Below are 22583 nucleotides of genomic sequence, written 5' to 3' on the forward strand. Positions count from 1 at the left end.
GCAAATCTTGCTTTGCAATCATAAAACCCATTCCCAATTGTTCTGTCCAGATTCTTTTTCCTCTCTCTTTCTCTTTCTCTTCCCTTATTCTTTGTCGTACGATCTCTAACATTGTGGTATCAAAGCGGTGGGAATTCAATCCCACATTTATGATGGCATTGATGATGCCATAGCTAACAACACCCAAAGACCCTTTTTTTAATTCCATCGCCGCCTTTTCTTTAAACAACCTCTGATCCCCCAAGGTCTCTCTCTCCCCCTCCACCTTTGTTTGTTTGTATGTGGATGATCTCATGAATTGTTGGTAATGTTAAGTATTACCTTTGTTCAAAACAAGGACACGAGGAGGAGGAGTAGATTTAGAGCCTTTGAAAATGTAAAATGTTGTAGTAGTAGTGGAGGTTTTGTAATATGTTTTATGGGTGTCTTTTTTCTTTTTGGGGGTACATTTTGGTCTTTTTTATTGTATCGTTTGATCATGCATGCATATACATACATATGTGTGTGTGTGTGTGCACATGTTGATATTAGTTTGTGTTCTAAAAAAATGACATAACTCCCAATAACTTCCCATAACTATAAAAAATAAGTTTAATTTCTAACACCCCCTCTTAAATTTAATTCCTTTGGATCACTTCAAGCAGACTTTGAAACTTAGTTTTGTGAAGACACTTGATTTGATTGCTGATATCTTCACAAAGCCTCCAAAAGTGGAGTTGTTTGTGTGTATGGGGGAAAATTAACACAAAGGACAATTTGGGTAGGAAAGGAATTCTGCAGGGGGACGATCTGCTTTTGGTCTTTTGTGGCTCTGTCCCGGAGTTTGTGGACCACCTCTTCGTCCATTGTGAGGCTGTCTTGTGCTTGTGGCGGAAGATCTTTAGATGGTGGGGCTATGAGTGGATTTGTCCAAGATCGGTTGGGGGTCTATCTGATTAGTGGGATTATTTTTCTCGGGGTAATGGGCAAAGGAAGGTATGGAAGTCTCTTTTATATGTAGTGCTATGGACGATGTGGCTGGAGTGAAGTAGGTTAGTTTCCAAATATCGGGGGTCAGGTGCAGTTGATATCTTTAACTTGGTACTTGCCAGGTTAGTGGCTTGGGTTAGGGCTGTGGAGTCATCTTTCCCTTACTCTATGGACTAGGTCATCATGTATGTTTATACTCTTGACCGCTAAATTCTTCTCCCTCATCTAGGCTTGATGGTTTTGAAGTCAGTTTTGGGTTGCCATGGTCCCCCTAATGGTTGGTGTTTTGGGGGGGGGGGGGGGTGTTATGGATTGTATGGAACTCTCTTGTTGTGGGTCATTGGTGTATTTCTCCTATGGTTTCATTAATATATTTGTGCTCACTTATTTCAAAAAAAGAAAAGAAAAAGAAAAGATTGCGGATATCTTCACAAAGCCTCTCAAATATGATGTGTTTTTCAATTTTCAAAGTCTACATGGAGTGACCCAAAGGAATTAAGTTTAAGAGGGGGTGTTAGAAATTAAGCTTAATTTTTATAGTTATGGTCAGTTATTGGGAGTTATATTAGTTTTTTGGTGGTTGTTGTCTAGGAAGACCTATATATATAGGATGTATCACTTCCGTTGATGGATGAAAGATAGAAATTTTGTTTTGCATTATAAAACCTGTTCCCAATTGTTCTGTCAAGATTCTTTTTCCTTTCTTTCTCTTTGTCTTCTCTTAATTTTTTGTCGTACGATCTCCAAGATGCTTTAGTGCTTTGCAATATGCATTAAGAAAGGGTCAAGCCATTTGTTGATTTTAGACAAAGAAACTTCTCACCTTATTATTTGGATTGGACAAATTTATACACAAATGGTAATTGCTTATATGGTGGCAGTTACACATTGAAAAAACTGTCACTTAAAAAATAAATAAATGTATAATGAATGAAAAACTGTTTCTTTAGTTTGCCTAACTACCTAACTGTCTCTATTTCTTGTACACAATTTTCTACATGCCCCCTTTAGCTGGGCTGTAATTATTAAAAAAACCCAACTTTGATCTTTACATCTTCAAACTGAGTATTCGGTAGGTAGTCTTCGATAGATCCTTGGTATGTAGGAAATCCACCTTCATCTTTCTTTTTATGATGTGTTTGTCCATTTAGGTCACTTTGAACATGTTGAGTTGCTGCCAATATTTTAGTTAGATGATTAAAATATTGGGTGTTTGAGAGGTCTCCTAACAGTGTCTCTGCTATGTCTTTAGTATCGGAATACTTCTCCTTTGCAACATCCCAGATTTCTTGTGCCGTCCCGCGAAGGATGAAATTTACTCCGATTTGATGTATCTTTAGAGTCGGAATACTTCTCCTTTGTGGCATTCTCTTGTGCCATCTTGTGGAGGATGAAATTTACTCCGACTTCATTAGTCATGGAATTTACAAGCCATGACATTACCATATTGTTTTTTACCTTCCATGTCTTGTACTTCGAATATGTTGAATTTGGTTTAGGTTGTTCACCATTAAGATAATCATCTTTTCCTCTATCGCTTATGAACATCATAACCAAATGTCAATTAGAACTAGGAACAATGGGTACTTAGAGGAAGAAGAAGAGACTAATGTGGTGAAGGACGCCATTGGGACGATGGAGGAATTTCTAATCAGAAATGCTCTAATGCCATGTTCATTTTAGACAAAAAAAACTCCTCACCTTATTATTTGGATTGGACAAATTTATACACAAATTGTAACTGCTCATATGATGGCAGTTACACACAGAAAAAACTGTCACTTAGAAAATAAATAAATACATAATGAATGAAAAATTGTCTCTATAGTTTGCCTAACCACCCAATTGTCTCTATTTCTTGTGCTTGGTTTTCTTTACCATTCTTACTCCATCACATGGTTGCTAGGTAAACATGGACCATTATTTATATATGGCATTTGGGTTGAGTGGATCATGCCTTGCTCTGTGAAAGGTCTCTTATCTTCTTGGACTTTTGGTTATACGAGGAGGAGGTATTGGGGTTGCATTACACTGTTACACATGTTTTTTGAGGTTGTAGGTCTTCTGAGGATGTCAGAGCTCCTTTTCTCACCTGAAAGTAGTAGTTTTCTTTCTTTTTTCCACTTTGTTGCTCATTTCTGTTTATCTTAGGTAGTTGATTTTTTCAGGAAGCTTATTCATCTCTGTAGATATATAGTGCTGTTTTTGGGTGTATTAGCCTGCTGGTATGCTTAATGTGTGAAGGTTTTTCCCCTTTTATGCTTCTTGTCATTATTTTCAAAAAGATGGAAACTTGCGTCTTATATTGGATCGTTCCTGAATCATATATTGCCCCATCTCACCTCTTTCCCAGAAAATGATTTAATATGTTTTACTGCTTGAAGTCACTCTTTAATCATTACTTAATTTTGCTCATGTTCTATTTATCTTACATTATGAAAAGGGGAATATCACGGAAACAACCCTGAGATGTCTAAACTGTTGCACAAAGCTGTTCGTCAAAAGAGTGAAAGTGCTTATTCAGTGTATCAGCAGCATTTGGCTAACCGGCCGGTGAATGTAAGTTTTTGAAGTTAGTTATTGTTCTTTTTCTATAATGTGGCTGACCTCTGCAAGTTGTCCATTAATTCTTAAAAATCAAAACTCAGGAAATAATCTCATTTAACAGCTACTTTTTTTGTTTAAAATAGGTCCTCCGTGATCTTCTCGAGTTCAAGAGTGATCGTGTCCCAATTCCAGTTGGGAAGGTTGAACCTGCTTCATCTATTGTTCAACGATTTTGTACTGGTGGAATGTCACTTGGTGCTATATCTAGGGAAACTCATGAAGCAATTGCTGTTGCAATGAATAGATTGGGTGGGAAATCTAATTCAGGAGAAGGTGGTGAGGTAGTTTATTTAGTAATTAACAAAGCATAGTGTACAATCATTTTCCTGGCTTTATTTTCCCATTCCATGCACAACTTTGATAAGTTCATTTTATGTATTCTTGATTTTTTTTTTTTTCCTTCTACCATGGCCTGTTCAAGGGCATTATTTAATAATTATTTTCATTCAGGACCCAATTAGGTGGAAACCACTTACTGATGTTGTTGATGGCTACTCGCCAACATTGCCTCATCTCAAAGGTCTTCAAAATGGGGATACTGCTACAAGTGCTATCAAGCAGGTCAAAAGTGTCATTGTATATTGTTAAAAACATATTAAGACTATGTTAAAATGCTTATAGAGGTACTGTACTTGAAAGATCCATAGAGGTTTTAATGTTGCTTCACATAAAAATTATTGCATTTCTTCAGGTTGCTTCAGGTCGTTTTGGTGTCACTCCAACATTCTTGGCCAATGCTGATCAGTTAGAGATCAAAATTGCTCAAGGTGCAAAGCCTGGTGAAGGTGGCCAATTGCCGGGGAAAAAAGTTAGTGCGTATATTGCAAGACTAAGAAATTCCAAGCCTGGGGTTCCCCTTATATCCCCACCTCCACACCATGATATCTATTCTATTGAGGATCTTGCCCAATTGATTTTTGACCTCCATCAGGTGAAAATTCTATCATTTTAACTATTTCAATATCTAAATGTGATTTTTAGAGCCACGAGGATAATTATTTTTAATTTCTGATCAATGGCCAGGTCAACCCTAAGGCTAAGGTGTCTGTAAAGCTTGTGGCAGAAGCTGGAATCGGTACTGTTGCTTCTGGGGTTGCAAAGGGTAATGCTGATATTATACAGGTAAACAAGTTTCTTATGGTCTATAAGTAACAGAGCATTATGTTTGTTTTTTCCATGCAGATGCCTTTGACAAACATCAATTTGTTTTTTTATTTTTTTATTTTGTAAGAGTAAATTACATTAACCATCCCTAAGATTTGGTCTAAAAACAGATATGACCTTTCATCTTCCAAAAATTACGCTGATTACCCTTACTTTTTTAAGTTGTAACCAGTGTTCTAAAATGCGCTAGGCGCTCTCTAGCCGCCAGGTTGGGGCCTAACGCCTAGGGCTCCTAGGCAGAGCCTAGGAAAAATGTTATTTTTTTATATAAAAAAAAACCTTTTGATGTAATTTGATATTATTTTCAAGTAAATCAAAGTTAAAAAGACAGTGAAATAATGAAATTAAGGCTGAGAAAACAAACTGTTATATTAGTTCTAGGTTCAAGAAGGTAGAAGCAACAATAATACAACATAAACCATATCGAAAGAATCTAACTTTCTAATTGGACTTCTTCCTCTCCATATTCTTCCAACACACGATCTTCGTCGGACTTCAAATCAAATTTATTGATTTCTTGCTCATCTTTCTTCTTCTGATTGAAAATCATCTTCATGAAGCTCTCTCATCCTAGAACTTCTTCGAGATTGAAGCATCTCGTCTTCTCTCGATGCTTCACCAACCACTTCCCAAGTGAGCCTCGTACCAGGCTCAACTTCTTCATCATCTTCTCTATCAACGATTCATCCTTGTGCATCACTAACATCACTAGCAAGTAGCACATCTACATTCATTTTCTTCTCCCTTTTGTGCTTGTTCATCAATTTTGCATTAAATTGGACATGGACTAGATTGTTCTATTGATTCGCGTCTAGTCTATTTCTTTTCTTTGTATGTATCTACATAAATAAAATAAAAGCAATATCAATATAAATGATAAGTGGATAAGGATAACTAATTGATATTAAATAAATATAATTCATAGAGATAATGAAATTAAAATATTAAAAATGTTTTAAAATATACACTAACCCCTTCAAAAGTGCTCCAATTTCTTTCACAACCGGATGAACTAGTGGTTAACGAGAGAATCCTTCTCGCCATTTGTTGCAAGTTTGGAGTATGATTTCCATAAGTCATCCACCATGTAACTATCAAAGTTGACATATTAACCTTGAAAAATGCCCCACAAATATGAGTTGGATTGCCAAAAATGCCCTGCAAATATCAAAGTTGACATATTAACCTTGAAAATTATGAGAAAAGACAATTGTTATACATACAAAATATTTATACAAGTAACTTTGTATATAAAAATTTTAAACAAAAAATAGTGTAGAAGCAATGTTTGTAACATACGTTGTGTAAAAGTTTTTATATAGTAAACTTATACACGGAAAATTTTGACGGAGCAAATTTTATACAATCAATTTTTTTATTATAGTTTTGTATAAGTATCTTTTGCTCCTTCTCAAAGGTTGCTTGTATATAAAATTTAAAAATTACTCTTATGTTTTTGTATATCAAGTCTTAATCATAATATGTGGAGTCGGCTATATGAATTCTAGCTTGCCAATTTTTCCTATCAATGGACTCTTATCTACAAACTATTTTTAATTTTCCTGTATAAAATTTTCTCTATAAAAAATTTTAAAATTTTGTATAAAAATTATTATACAAGCTAGTAGGAAAAACTTTGGTTGTATAATTTTTTGTGTATGAAAGTTTTGCTTAGTATAAAATTTATTTTATGAAAGTTTGCTTGCATACAAATTTTTTTATACCCTTATTAAAAAATTTTCTTATATTAAATTTTTATACAAAATTGTAATGAAAAAAATGTAAAAAATTTATTTGTATGATATTTGTCTTATCAAAGTTTCCTTATATTAAATTGTTTGTATAGTTTTTTTTTTTTTTTTTGTTGCTGAGATTTTTTTCCATATAGATTTGTTGAAGTTTGTTTGCCGAAAACTTTTGTTATAAAAATTTATTGAAGTTGGTTATATAAATTTTTCATATGAAAATGTGCTTGGGCTGTGGGATGGTCGGACAGAGGAGTGCCAAAGGACAATCTCATATTGTTAACTAAGATTATATAACTATTGTTTCTTGAATAAATTAAACTATTATTTTTAATGGGTGCATATTGCCATGGATATAGATCCATGGAGGTCTAAAATTCATATACTTGGCCCCACTTAGTGGGATTAAGGCTTGGGATTGTTTGGTTGTTGTTGAATTGTATTTAATGGGTTAAATGGTTATTTTTTTTAATCATTATCGTTTATCAGGATACAAATGACTGGTTTTATTTGTTTTTAGACCAGCCCTCAGAGGTGTTCATCCTCAGAGGTGTTCATTGTAATTTACCCTTTTTGTAATAACATACTTCTAGAGGCTAGCACGGAATTATTTTTTGGATAATATAAATTTGTACTTTGTATAGGATGGGGTCTGCAAGTCAAGGAATAACATTTCATTCGTTTCCATTTTAAAAGTTCTAAAGTTTCTTTGTCTAGGAATCCAATACAAATTCTAAAAGTTCTAATGAAACAAACCAAAACATATTGAAACTCACCGAAACACTACTATATAGTCTGAAATAATTAGTTTTTTGTCACTAATCAAGAACATGGAGGAAGAGTCATTTCTATTCAACTTAAAAAGTCAATGTTAAAACCAACCAGACTGGTTGGTCCTACCGTTTGGACCGGCAATTAGCCAGTGTTCAGGTTTGGTCAGCATATATAATCTGAATGCCTAGGAGCGGTTCAGTTTTTGTTGAACCGGATGGTTCAACCATGAACCAGCTGAACCGCCCCAGTACAACTGGTTTAAAGCAATTTTGGAAAAGCAGAGAGGTGGTAGTGGTGAGGGGCATCCTCAGGAGAGAGAACGGAAGTGAGGGAGGAGGGAGGCATGTCAGAGTAGAGGAAGTTGGTGTGAGATGCCTCACGGAGTGGAAGGCTCTGTAGCAGGCACAGGGTGCCTCCTCTGCAGTTTCAAAGTCCCCTACCAATGCCTCTCTTTCATCGGTGGATCCTTATCTCTGCTGCATATCTGCCCATGGCCACCTTCTCAGCCCAAGAAACCAGCTCATTGCTCCCGTTTCATGTAGTTACTGCTGTCGATTCTTCCTTTGCATTCATCATCTCCCTCATGCCATTGCTTTCAGATCTTATTTGATTCAAAATTGTTGTATTTTCCAACTGATAGCCATGAACTGATGGACATGTCTTTAATTTCTATTCTCAAATATCAAGCCTGATGTTTTGAATGGATGGCCATTTAATTTATTTCTTGAGATTTGAGATTCTGCTCTGCCATCTCTATGTGATGGCAGAATTTTTTTTTTAATTTTATGTAACTATTTATTATTTTCAATTTAAAAAATAAAAATAAACATTTTATTTTAATTTATTGTTTCTTTTTATCTGCTTTTAGCCTTTTAAAATTTGTATTTCTATGGAATCGCTTGAATTTTGAAGTTATAGTGAAATTATATTATGGGTTTTAATTTTTTAAATCATAATTTTTTTATATTTTGTACATATTTATTTAATAAAAAATACAGTCTGGTCCAACTCAGTTAGACCACTGACCCTCTTCTCTTTCCAGTTCAATACCTGGTCCAGTTTTTAAAACATTGCTAAAAAGAGTATCTCATAGTAAAGAAAATCTTATGTATAGGTTAAAGAACTAACTATTAACTCAAATTTGATACACAATTATTATGAACTTCACCATTACTTGGTAATTGTGCTGTAAGCCTCTTTAATCTGTTCATGGTTTCACATAATTAAATATGCACAGCTTTCAAAACTGTTGAGAGTAAAATAATAGTATAAGAGATAAAAAATTAACCCTTTATCTAACAACTTAAGCTTTTAGATCAAATAATGGTTAACAATTCAACATAGTATTAGAGCAAGCACAGGTCCTAAGTTACCTCACTGCCAATCCAATATTTAAAATGTTGCGTGTGGTTGGAGTAGTTATCAATGAAAGCTTGGCCACAAGCGAGGGGACATGTTGAGTAAAACAATAGTATAAAAGATAAAGTTAACTCTCTATTTGATAGTCATCTATGTTGATAAGTTCTTCATAATTTTATCAGTTTGCATATGAGAACATAAGGTGTCTTTGAAAGTAACAATTTAGTTGTCGTTTGAATGCTGGAACTAAGATTCCCTGAAGTAGTTCACTAATACAAGTAACTTGGTTTGTAGATATCAGGGCATGATGGGGGAACTGGAGCCAGCCCTGTAAGTTCCATCAAGCATGCTGGTGGTCCTTGGGAACTTGGGCTTACAGAAACACACCAGGTCTTCTTACAAATTTAAATGAGGAACTATATCTATTCCTTGAAGATCTTTAGGATTTGCTTCAGATTCTAAATTTTTGTAGATAACTTGTTTCAGACACTCATTGAGAATGGACTGAGAGAAAGGGTCATTCTAAGAGTTGATGGAGGCTTCAAAAGTGGTATTGATGTCCTAATGGCTGCAGCAATGGGTGCCGATGAATATGGATTTGGTTCTGTGGCAATGATTGCTACTGGATGCGTTATGGCCCGCATTTGCCATACAAACAATTGTCCAGTTGGCGTTGCCAGTCAGGTATCTATTATAAAGGTTAACACTGTGTTGTTCCCAAATTTCCTTATCTGTTGCTATAATTTGATACCTCTGCCATTTTTCCTTCTCTAATATTAATATTTCAGAGGGAAGAATTAAGAGCTCGTTTCCCTGGTGTGCCTGGTGACCTTGTGAACTACTTTCTATATGTTGCTGAAGAGGTAACCTATATGCCTGTCTTTTGACTGTTTGACGGATTTGGTGCTTCTATGCCTAGTATCTCCAATTTGAGCTTTTCAACTATTCTGTTACATAAAAAACCACAGTGCAATTTTCCTGGTCATTAATCAGCCATTTAGTATGGGAGAAGTTATGCTATTACAGAACAAAAGTTGAATGTGCTCTGCTTTGGCAAAATCTTAAATAGAAAAATGTGTGATTAGTTGACAAAATGGTATTGATTCACCTGAAAGATACACAACAGATTATCCCTATGTGAATGATAGTTGGGGCATTCTTTGATGTATTTTACAGCATTGACTATTTAATTGAGTAATTCTTTAATTCTGTCCAATTTTGTTTGGTTCAAATAAATGGTCTATACTCTATAGAACTGAGATTTTAATTCTTGATTTTGTCTGATTCTAAGTTTTTGAATAAAGCTGGAGTAGAATAAGAGGCTGTATAGTTGTGGAAAACAGCCCCAATTTTCCAGAAAATTACTCCACAGAAAACAGAAAATTAGAAATCTTATTCAAATACAAAAAAAAAAAAAAAAAAAATTCAAATGGAAAATGGAGATTTGGAAAACTCAGGTTTCCAAAATTGATTGAACTTGGAGAACACCTAAAAAAGTTTTGTATATTGTCCTTATTAATTTGGAAATTTGGATAATGTGGTTTTCTGAAAATTTTTCCCAAATCATCCCCATCTCCTCTCCAACACAAGTTACACAAAAGAAACTGAAGCATCTCTCTTTTTTGAACTTATGTTCTAATTTTCTAGATTGGAAATTAGTTTTCTGTTTTTCTAACATTTGAAAGCATTTTTCATATTTTCTATGAAAAATGAAAACTAGAAATTTTATAGAAAATTGGAGATTAAAAACTGGAACCTATTTTCTACAACTAACAAGCCCCTAACAATTTCATCATTTGAGTAGTTAGATAGCACATAAATTGAAATTGGCAATGATCTTTGGATTCACTGAGTTCCTTCCCATTATGCAAAGTCAAACAACGTCATGTAAATGGGTGATCTGTTTGCATCAACCTGTTTTCTGATCAAATTACATGTTGAAAAATGGGTTTGACAATTCATTTTAGTGAGTGACAATGTTACATTTTCCTACATAAGATAAAACTGTCAAAAATCAGATATTAACAATCCAACTTATGCTTTATGGAGTTCTTTTAATGACTGTTTTGCATTAATATTGAGGACAATGCAAATAAACATTTAAAAAACTTAGATGATTATTTAAATTAAAAAATTCGATGATGATTTAAGTTTGACCTATCTAATTTTGTGTATTTAAAACAAAAGCAAATTAACCTTTTTTTTTTTGGGGGGGGGGGGGGGGGGGCACTCTAAGATCGAGGAAAGTAACTTGATGAGGTCCCAGTGGAAGAAAAGCTAATAGAAATCTTGATGGCTTTGGAACTCTGATTTTTGAGCTTCCCCTCATATCACACTAAGCAGTTGGGGGCTTTGAGGAAAAAGAGTTGCTATTTTGGTAATGGAAAATATAAGCCCTTCTTGTGCTTTGAGGATGATCAAGTGGTAAACTTTGAGGGACATGTTTCCAGGTGTGTAGATTTCGAATTTGAAATGTGAACTACACACAAGAAAATCCACTTCGCAGTCAATTACAAAATTGTAATTTTCAATTTGTGACGGACTCAAGTCCTAGAGTAGAATTACGACTCAAATCCTAGATTAGAGTTACTACCCAAAGCGTAGTCCTGGCTCAATTTTACACTACTAATTCTATGATTCAATCTGGGCCGACCCTATAATTCGGTCTATGTCTCGTGTTCTTTTTTCTATTCTTTTTTTCCTTTTGGTTGGAATACAGTGTCTTTTCACATGTATTTTTTTATTTTTAGGTTCTATTGCTCTATTTGACAATGGTCATCGAACTTTCTTTTTTTGTTTTTTGCGGTCAGGTAAGGGGAATCTTAGCACAACTGGGCTATGAGAAGTTGGATGATGTTGTTGGCAGAACAGATCTGTTAAGACCACGGGATATTTCATTGATGAAAACACAGCATCTTGATCTCAGCTATATTCTTTCTGTATGTATTAACCTGATGTTTCTATATGTTTTCTGCCCCTTGGAGATTCATTTGTTCTTGGCCTGTTTAATGGATAAACTATATATATATATATATATTATATTTGCTTTTTCAGAGTGCTGGATTACCAAAGTGGAGCAGTACTGAAATCAGGAATCAGGATGTTCATAGTAACGGCCCTGTCTTGGATGATATTATACTTTCAGATCCTGAGGTAAATAATATTCATGGTTTGCATAGAACAGTGAAGATGTAGATACTAACTTTAGTTTTACAATTTGTTCATTTTTCAGTTCAGTATAATCATCCTCAGTTTCCAACTTTAGATAGTTTCAACTTTTTCTTCAACCAAACCATTCCAAGTGTTCTATCACGAACATGGTATTTTCCATTATATTGCAAACATGAACTTGATGGCTGAAATTGTACTTTGACGGCTTGACCTTAAGTGTAGGGGGCTAAATACCAGGATTGAGAATTCATATTGTCAAAGTAGTATTGAATGTAAAATATAGTATGCTAAATGTAGTTAACCAAAACTAAGTGGTTAATTGTATTCTAAATGATCCATGAACTGTACTGATGTTACATATTTTGGTAGAAGGTTGAGTGTATGCTTCAGGACCTTACATTGTGCTCCAAATAAAAATTGCTTGCCTCTTGAGAAGTAGTCCTGACAGTGAAAAATCACTATTCAGATATGGTCTAGAGCTATATCCCATCTTATCTAGCTTGATCAACCAAACCATTGACAGATTGGGATATTTCTTGCAATATGATTTGGTATCACCTAGTTAAATTGCCGAGCCTCTTGCCAGGGTTTGGCTGACAAAGTATTGTAAAGAGCCTCTTGCCAGGGTTTGGCTGACAAAGTATTGTAAAGAACTGAATAAATTCTTCCTTAATTCATACGTACACTTACTAGTCCTCTTATAGGGATGAGGATTATACAACATAGGAAAGATTACAACACATGAAAATAAGGAAAGATTACCTATACACAATTCTAGGAAAGTTTCCTAATTAAGAAAGTATCCTAATCTAGATTTAGAAACTTCTAAAAACCATAAGATCAGACCAGCATCTAATTTCTCTTCTGGATAATGAGCCAACCTTTCCTTCTTCTTCATTCTATTAATCCTTCAAGAATCAACACTCCCCCTCAAGCTGGTGAATGAATATCTATCATTCCCAGCTTGCCTATCAAGTCTTCAAATCTTCTAGTAGTAAGTCCCTTAGTTAAAACATCAACTTGTTCTTTAGATGGAACATAAGGAATATGAATTAGACCTGCATCCAACTTCTCCTTTATAAAATGTCAGTCTATTTCTATATGCTTTGTTTTGTCATGCTGAATAGGATTATGAGCAATACTAATGGCTGATTGATTATCACAAAATAATTTGATTGAACCTTTAATACCAATTTTCAAATCCTTTAGAACAATTTTTATCCATAGTAACTCACGTAGACTAAGGGACATAGCCCTGAATTCTACTTCTGCACTAGACCTGGCCGCAATACTTTGCTTCTTACTTCTCCAGAACACAAGATTTCCACCTAGAAACACAAAATACCCGGTTGTCGACCTTCTATCAGTGAGGGATTCGCCAAGTTATTAAGTTCCCCTCCCGAAAAAGTACAATAACTTGATGTAGACCTTCTATCCTTAAGAGACCCAGCATAATCAACATCAATATAGGGTTCAATAATCAACTTGGTACCTTTCTTAAATAGGATACCTTTCCCTTGAGATGCCTTATGATAATGAAGGATTCTGAAGACTTGCATATGCTCTTCTTTAGCATTATGCATGAATTGACTTACCACTCCAACTGCATAAACTATGCCTAACCTTGTCTGGGATAGATATATAAGTCTACCCACTAGTCTCTGATATCTTCCTTTATTGATCACACTACTCTCTCCCTTTCCAATGATTTTGTAGTTTGGATTGGTAGGAGTACTTCCTGCCTTGCTATTGAAACATCCAGTTTAAGGAGATCCAAAATGTACCAAGAAAGTACTTGATTTGAATGCTTAATAAATAGTGTGCGGTCTCCCTTACTTTACTTGTAGCCCATTCCAAGCATTATTGATGCGGTCACCAATCAAGACTTGGCCCAAAGCCAACCCAACCAAACTGGAACAATATCACCAAAATAGTAGTGCCATAATGTTATTTTAATACTTCTTAAGTTTTAGAATTCTACTTGATTTAGGATTCTACTTTATATTTCTACTTGATTTAGGATTCTATTTCATGTTTCTACTTGATTTAGGATTCTACTTCATGTTTGATTAGGGTTTTATTTTTATTAAGATTGTAGTTGACTTTTATTTAGGATTTATTTCTATTAGAATTCTAGTTAGATTTTGTTTTCCAAATATTAGATGGATTTGGATTAGCTAAATATTATAAATATGCCTAGGATCTAGAGTTTGTAATCAAGTTTTAATCAATCAAATTTTAGCAACCTATTTGGGTTTTCTTAGCAAAACAGTCTTGTTTTTGCGTCTTCTTGAAAGCCAAGCTTTGACCATTGAAGTTTGCTCTTTCAAGAGTTTATTTTGGTGTGTTTTTTTCACACACGCGCTACACGCTGCGTCAATTATTTTTGTGAATATTCCAAACCAAGCTCTTGGGGATTGTTTGAGATCATACAAAGCCTTTTTTCGTTGCACACTTGATTAGCTCCATAGTTATCAAAATCTGGAGGCTCCATAAAAATTTCCTCTTCTAGCTCCCCATGTAAGATGCATTATTCACATCGAATTGCTACAAATGCCAATTAAAATTAGCTACAAGGGAGAGTGATTCTCATATTGTATTCATTTTTGCTACTGGCACAAATGTCTCTTGGTAATCAACTCCACAAGTCTGAGTGTACCCTTTTTGCCACCAACCTTGCCTTATACCTTTCAAGGGGTTCCATCTACCTTATGCTTGAGGGTGTAAACCCATTTGCATCTTACCGGTTTCTTCCCCATGGGTAAAGTCACAACTGCTATTCTTCTTTAGTGCATTCATCTCTTCTTTCATAGCTTGCACCCAATCCTTATTCTTTGAAGTCTCACTTATCGAGGTGGGAATATCAACTGAATCAAGAACAGTAATAAAGGCTTTGTGTTGAGGTGCTAGCATGTGAAGTGAAACCAACTGGGAGATAGGATGATGGGTACATTTCTTGCTAGCTTTTCTCAACACAATAGGTAAATCTAAATCAAAAAATTCAAGTTCATCAACAAATGAAGAAGGTTGAGTAATTTCATTACCTTATATCGATTCAGTTGCTTAGATTTGTGTTGGTTCCAGATTGGACTTCATCCTTCTTGAGTAAACTTGCAGTTTGGTTGGCTCTGCCTCCGGAGCTATCTTTGGAGCTGGTTCAACTGGCAGTTGCTGTTTTTGAGCCACAATATCCTCCAATGAATTAGATGGAGACAAAGAAGGTGGTATATGAGTGGAGGAAGGAAGTGGTTGTGTAAAGTCTAATATGAGATCTTCAAATGAATTTTCCCTCCAAAGATAGGGATTGAAGGAATGGAAATAAGGATTCTTTTCATTGAGTGTGACATCTATGGTGACAAAGACTCTACAGGTCCATGGGTGATAACATTTATAGCCTTTTTGAGTCTTGGAGTTTTCAGAGATTAAGCACTCACTTGATTGAGCTATTGAACACATATTAGAAGATTTAGAGAGAGTCAGGAAAGGCCTTGATTTTATCAAGCTCTTCCCTTTGTAAAGGCTTTGCGCCAACGGACTTTGGCTTCTCTTGAGAAGAAGTTCCTTCTCCATTTGTTAGATTGACTTGGTGTTGACCCCTAGTCCGATTGAGAACTTGGGCCCTTCCGTGGAGTTTGTAGTAGTTATCTCGTGTATCGTGGCTTCTTGCAATAACTACACCATAACCCATCTCGAGTTGATGTTTTCACTGAATTTGGCTTTCAGTTCTGTCCAAGGCTGCTGCTGTCCTTGCCCCCTTTGATACCATGGCTGACCCTTTTGCTTGTTGGGTCTCAAGCATAATTGTTCATCGACTCTCTTCAGTTCTTACAATAGCAAAAACCTCAATTAATGATGGTAGCCACTTCTTTCCCAGTATTTGAACTCGAACTTGATCTGTGGAAGCATAAGTATTTTTGTATTGTTGTTCTTGATTGTATTGTTGTACTTAAGTTTTGACATTCATTGTGTTTCTGTTCTTATGGTTATTTGTTAGTTAGGCGCTAGGAACTGTTTATTACTAAGAGTGCTACGCTATGTGTATAAATAGCTGCACCTCTTGTTTGTTATGCTAATGTTTTCATTTTCTTTGGATTAGTGAAATTATCGAGAGTCTTCTTCTTCTTCTTCTTCTTCTTCTTCTTCTTCTTCTTCTTCCTCTCGTGATCACTGTATTTTGTGCCCTAGTATCTCATTACATGATCAAGCTCCATGGTCAAACCTACTAGAAACTCAAATATTCGATCCCTCTCCATATAACTTTGATGAGTATTAGCATCTGTTGGGCATTTCATCTGTATGTTTTGATAGTGGTCTATTTCAAGCCAAAGTTCCTTCATGACATTGTAGTACTTGGTGACTGAAGGAGTACCTTGTTTTGTAGTTGAATTCTTCTTCTTGAGTTTGAATATGACCACTGCGTCTTGAACTTTGGAGTAAGACTGACAAAATAGTTTCCCAAATCTCTTGGGCAGTGGGAAGAAACATGCAGTTTTTGCTGATGTCAGGTTGCATCAAGCTCCATAACCATGACATTATTGTGGAGTCTTCTTCATCCCAGGCTTGAAACTTGGAATCCTCTTTGCTAGGTCCGATTCCTTTCGGGTGGCTAAGCTTTCCTCTCCCTTTAAGATGTGTCTTCACAATTTGTGACCACTGAATGTAATTCTTTCCATCAAGTCAGCATTCTCTCCTATTTGGAAGTTCTCCATTCAGTAAATTTTGTTCAAGGCTGCAAAACGAGCCCGGTTGGTGTAGAGATAACGCTTCCTGTATCACTCACTGTCAGAAAAAAATTTTAGAAGGTCGACTATGACTATTCAGGAAGAATAGAGAAGAAAGGTGCTAGGCAGGCCGGAAAAAAAACAGCAAAGGTGCAGAAGGCAAGGCCGATTATCGGCAAGTTGCAGAAGGTGCAGAGACAGAAAAAACTGGCAGGAAGGCCAATTATCAGCAGTGAAGGCTGATTGAGAGAGAGCCCAAGGATGGTTGCCCTGATACCATGTGGAAAAGAATACTTTTCTGCATTTTCTCACTGTACACTGTACACTTAGGTATTTGTTACAATAGTGGATCCCGATTTAGGCAACCAATTCCAAATAATTTGGGACTAGTCAACTCAATCAAGGAAGAACAGATAAGGGAAACGTAACATTTTCCTGAAAAGGAAACTCCAGAAATAAAGAACTAGAGATATTAGGAACAAAACAATTCTAGGAAAGCAAAAATTATAGGAAAGATTTCTGGATTTCTAACTTTAGTTATAAGTAGTAGAATGCAAGGTTGATTCAATTAGTTATAAATAGTATAATGCAAGGTTGATTCAATTTCATAGATTAAAGAAAAAAGATTAAAACAAATTTTAAATCCTAAAAAGTCATTTTGTTAACTGGTACAGTATTGTAAGCAGAGGGAAAAAGACAACCAAAAAATCTCAGCATGCTTGGTTCAATCTTTGTACTTGCCAGTAGAAACTAGTGCAAAGTATAATTTACATTGTTGTGTAACTCAGTCTGGTATACCACCAAACTTGGCATACCAATCTTGAAAACAAATGTGTTTATGTGCCTTTTCATAAGTGAAATTTCTAATTGATATGGTTGTTGTGGGGCTGCCATTATGATAACATAGTTATTGAATTTCCTATTACTAGCATTAATCTTTTATGATATGAAACTCTAATGATCATTGATGGGAATAGTGCTCACAACTTTATTGACAGTTTTATACCCAGAACTAATTGCTAATTCTTTTACTTTCTTTTATCTGTACTCTATTTTCTTATTGAATATTTTTTTTATTTCCTGACAGATTTCAGATGCAATTGAGAATGAGAAGGTGGTTAATAAAAGCGTAAAAATATACAATGTGGACCGTGCTGTTTGTGGGCGTATAGCAGGTGTAGTTGCAAAGAAATATGGTGACACTGGTTTTGCTGGGCAGCTGAATATTATGTAGGTTTTTGCGTGCTAGTATTCACATTTTCTGTTCAGTCTATTGTAATCCACTTTGAAAAGAAGATGATAAGAAAAATTTTCCGTACATTAGGTTCACGGGGAGTGCTGGACAGTCTTTCGCTTGTTTTCTGACACCTGGAATGAACATCCGGCTGGTTGGAGAAGCTAATGACTATGTGGGAAAGGTAATTGTTCTGTTGCATTGTAGAACCTTAAAGGTCTAGACTCAAAGTGAGGTTTTTGTTGAAACAGCGTAATCCTGTTGTGTGAAAATATGAGTGATTGATAGATAATGTGATGCCACTGGTTCATTTTATACTGCTACTTCTTTATAGTTATGCTAATAAGATAATATCAAGTTGGTCTTTTCAAGTCAAGTTCATGAAAGTGAAGTTAACTTTCTGTGTAGGGAGTCATTCACTTCTCACTGTTCTATTCTATCATTTACTTTCTAGGGTATGGCTGGAGGTGAATTGGTTGTAACTCCTGCTGACAATGCTGGGGTTTGTCCTGAAGATGCCACTATTGTGGGGAACACCTGCTTATATGGGGCTACAGGTGGTCAAGTCTTTGCCAGAGGGAAGGCTGGGGAAAGGTTTGCAGTAAGAAACTCTCTTGCAGAAGCTGTGGTTGAAGGTACTGGAGACCATTGTTGTGAGTACATGACCGGGGGTTGTGTCGTGGTGCTTGGAAAGTAAGCATTCTTTTCTTGTCTGCTAAATTACCTGTTAGGATTATTATCAGTCAGTCCTATACCAGACTGTACTATTTGTCTTTGGTGTGGGCATAGTTGTGGTGTGGACTTGTGAGAGAAGACCAGTAGACTCACCTGTGAGCTAAGTGAATGAAATGGAATTTGTAGGAGAAGAGGTAGAGGAAGACCAAAGAGAATTTTGTGGGAAATTCTTAAACTTGGCATAGGACATACTGGCCTTATAGAAGATATAACTATGAATGGAGAGGGTAGAGAGCTAGAATTCATGTGGTCAACCTTACCATGTTGTCGCTGTGGACATACTGGTAGGGTGTATTGTGGTTTATTGCCGTGGAAAGGTAATAATTGTTGCATTCATATAAATATATGTACACTTACGGAGTCAAATATTTGTATTTACTCATAAGAAGACAATTATAATTTATGAGTTCTATAAACTTATTTACTATAATTCTTTTTTATGATAGTTGGTTTTGAATTATGTATCCAATACAATATTTTGACTGTAATGAAACTATGTTTTCTTGCATTGCTAACAACTTAGTATTTCAGGTCTAAAAGAATAAAAAATTTAAATAAACATATGAAGGTATATTGACTTGCATTTATTTTTTACTTATATCTGCATTGTAATCTCTGTGTTGATGAGCTTGGACTCTGATTTTTGAAGAATTTCTTAGACAAAAGTAGTATCATACTAGATGTTTGCATTGCATCACCTCTTAAAAAATAAGCATGAAAGGGAGAGAGAAAAGCTTCTTTCTGCTGTATTGTATCCTTGATTTACTGAAATCATGTACAATAGTTGAGAAGAATTTTATCTCACGCTTATGCTTTTCAATCTTGGTGTTGGAGTGGAATGGCAAGAATGGTTGAAATGGCTGACTGGCCCTATAGTAGGTGGGAAATTAGATGAAATGGAGGTTGGGGAATTGATAATACCATTCTTTAACCAAACCGGTAGACTCCAGCTGGTATGGAACGGTGCCAGTAGTGATATAATATACCTACTAGATGGAGTGCACCAGACTTTTGATTACTTTTGTTTCCTTTTGACAGAGTGGGTAGAAATGTTGCTGCGGGTATGACTGGAGGTTTGGCTTATATCCTTGATGAGGATGATACTCTTATCCCCAAGGTTTGTGACAAAATTTTCTGTACTCCCAAGGAACAGATGCTAGTAAAAGAATCCTCATTTTTTTAGACAAGTTCAAAAAATTGCTTCCAGGAATCTCTTGTCATGCTTGTATAATTTTGGACCAGGTAAATAAGGAAATTGTAAAGATCCAGAGAGTGGTTGCCCCCGTGGGGCAGATGCAGCTAAAGAGCCTGATTGAATCCCATGTTGTAAGTACACCACATGAATTGTGTGATCATGGACACATGCACAAAACATGCTTTGCTCACAATCAGACAGTAAATTGTTGACAACATGCTTTTACATTCTTAGGACAATCCAGTTATTCAAATATCTTAAAATGTTGCATGAGTCGGTCAAAATTGTCACTCACACTTACACTACATATATAGATGCTAGTTGAGACAAGAAGTCAACGATAAAATTTGGTCTCCTGTGAAGATGAAATTCAGATGTTAATATTACTTTGGCAACCTTAGCAAAATCATTTGTGTGAAACTTCATTTATGTATCATGAAGGAATTGTTCTCATAAAATCCTTATATATGTGTACTGAAAAGTTAAAAAGTGATAAGAATCGTTCAACTAACCTAGAATTTTTGAATAATATCTACACTTCTAACGAGGCACCTTCATTGTCAAATAGAGTTTTCTACTTTGGATAACAGAGTCATGTATTCTTGTTTATTTTTACCAATTCCCAGTGTCATGCTTGAATCCAGTGTGAATCTGGATTTACAGTAACTGCACCTTGGGGTAGACAACCTCCACATAATAGATTCCTTCTCTATTTTTTCCTTTTTTTGCATTTTTAGAAACGAGCCTTGCTTTATTGATTTATCGGGCTATTCTCATCACTGAACTTGGTCTGTTTCCAATGAAGGCAAAAACTGGTAGTGGCAAAGGCTCTGCTATATTGAAAGATTGGGACAAATATCTCCCTCTATTTTGGCAGTTGGTTCCACCCAGCGAAGAGGACACCCCCGAGGCTTGTGCAGAGTTCGAGCAATCAGCTGCCGGGCAGGTGACTTTTCAGTCTGCTTAGAACCGTACAAGGGCAGTTTTATACAACTTTGCAGTCGCATACCCGTCCCCTTCATCGAGCAGAACAGAGTAGATCTCAAGATGGAAATTCTTACTCAGTTATGGAAGTGGTTTGTGCAGCAACTGAGAAAATAATGATCATCATTGCTTTTCTATTGCCAGGAGATGAGAAGAAACCTTGTTTATATAACTTGGTCAATCAAGTTTAGCTGTAATGCTGCTGCTGTGCAGTGGCCTTGCAGGAACTGTAAATTCAGGCAAGCTGTAAATTTTCTCTTCTCTTCTAATGTTTTTTTCTCAGGATCTTATTGGAATTTTGATTTCCTAGCACTCTTTCATGGCTTGTATCCTGGCTTGAATATTTCATATCTTCATTAGGATAAGCATATTGAAATACAAAATTCTCCATTTTCAGCTAACTTTTTCCCTAGTTCTCTCTGCACAAGCCTTCCATTTTAGACTTTAATTATGGTGTAATTAAATTTCTATCGTTGTAATATATGGGTCATGATTGATAAACTAGAATTTATATAGATAAAAAGTTTAATATGTTGTAATACAAATTAAGAAAATCCTAAAAAGGCCCTCAGTTAGTGGGATTTCTAGCTGACATGGGATAAATTTTATTTAGCATAATATAAAATTTTCAATACATAATAGGCAAAACAAAAATGCTTGTAAACTAGAAATTGAATGCATTCAAAGTTTAATATTCATTTCTTTTTTTGCTCATTAAATTCTTCAATTATATTTCATCTTTTTATAACACGTGGAAGTGACCAATTGATATGTAAGATACCGTTTTTTGAAAAAAATTCTAGTTATTCCTTTTAGCCTTTTCTACTATACATTTATGTGGAAATAAGTTTCACTTATTAATGTTTTGATTTTTTAAGCTAAAGATTTTGTATTTTTGAGCTTTTTTTAGTTGTTAAAATTTAAATTTAACTAGAATAAGATACAAGAAGTCCATTTAGGAAATAATGTCAAATTATTTGATTAAGATTAATTTGATTTGGGGGTGGCTAGTTAGTGTACTAGTGGTATGCACTCAAGCTAGTGGTATCACGAACAATTGGTCAAATGAGAAAATGTGAACTTGAAAATTAAGGAGGTGACTGTTATTGGTTTCTTGTCAATCGATTTGATTGAGTACATCAAAATTTGAGAATTGATGACATATAAAGCAAAGTGATGTGATTTTTTATTATTTATAAATATTTAGTTTTACCCAAGTGAGGTTTAATCAATTTATTCTCAAATTCAATCTCTCTCTCTCTCTTATTTGGATATTATAGTTTGTCTTTTTACTTAATTTATATTATTTCACTCACTAATATAATCATCAGAGGCTCTATTCAAAATTATTTGCAAGTAATTCTTACAATTATAATCGTAGGATTTTGTTCAAGATCCAACATAGAATTTCAATTATTGAATATATTATACCTATATCAAACCTCTGATGCACAAGAATGCATAGAGGGTGTTATTTTTTAATATAATTTTATTCACCTCTTTTGACGGAGGTTAAAATAACTTCTATCAAAAAATTAATGCCCTCTCCTCTCCTCTCCTCTCTTCTCTCTCGTTCTCTTTTCGTTTCCAGCAAGGCTCAATTTCTCTTTTCTTTTCTCTCCCTTTTCTTCTCCGACAAGCCTCACGCCACTGCTTCTCGCTCGTCGACTATTGTTGCATCTTTATTGCCTTATGCTCCGCTCCCATTGCAGCTGCATCTTTCGTCTTTTATTTCATTTATCCTCTTCCTTCTTTTTCTTCAGCAACCCTCTTGTTGCCATCCATGTCGCCTCATCTCTTGTGTGTCGATCGTTGTTACATCCTCGCCTCACCGACCATGAGACGACAAGGTGAGGAGGCGATGCAACGATGGAAAGGGAGAATGCGGCGACAAAAGGGTCAGAGACGAGAAGAAAACGATGAGA

General features: G+C 35.3%; 1 protein-coding gene across 1 annotated transcript in view; it reads left to right on the plus strand.

The window, feature by feature from the left end:
• The window catches only part of LOC127790812 (ferredoxin-dependent glutamate synthase, chloroplastic), a 76575-nt gene extending 55516 nt beyond the window's left edge, over positions 1-21059 (plus strand). The window contains exons 18-33 of the mRNA XM_052320507.1: positions 3413-3528; positions 3660-3857; positions 4027-4137; positions 4268-4507; positions 4600-4698; positions 8913-9008; positions 9105-9302; positions 9407-9481; positions 11429-11557; positions 11673-11771; positions 17598-17740; positions 17835-17928; positions 18199-18437; positions 19518-19596; positions 19722-19805; positions 20480-21059. Coding sequence (XP_052176467.1) covers positions 3413-3528; positions 3660-3857; positions 4027-4137; positions 4268-4507; positions 4600-4698; positions 8913-9008; positions 9105-9302; positions 9407-9481; positions 11429-11557; positions 11673-11771; positions 17598-17740; positions 17835-17928; positions 18199-18437; positions 19518-19596; positions 19722-19805; positions 20480-20641 — 2162 coding nt within the window. The 3' untranslated portion in view covers positions 20642-21059. The remainder of the gene's footprint in view (positions 1-3412; positions 3529-3659; positions 3858-4026; positions 4138-4267; positions 4508-4599; positions 4699-8912; positions 9009-9104; positions 9303-9406; positions 9482-11428; positions 11558-11672; positions 11772-17597; positions 17741-17834; positions 17929-18198; positions 18438-19517; positions 19597-19721; positions 19806-20479) is intronic.
• Positions 21060-22583: the final 1524 nt, after the last annotated feature.

The sequence above is a fragment of the Diospyros lotus genome, chromosome 14, assembly GCF_014633365.1.
Source record: "Diospyros lotus cultivar Yz01 chromosome 14, ASM1463336v1, whole genome shotgun sequence".
Lineage (NCBI taxonomy): Eukaryota > Viridiplantae > Streptophyta > Magnoliopsida > Ericales > Ebenaceae > Diospyros > Diospyros lotus.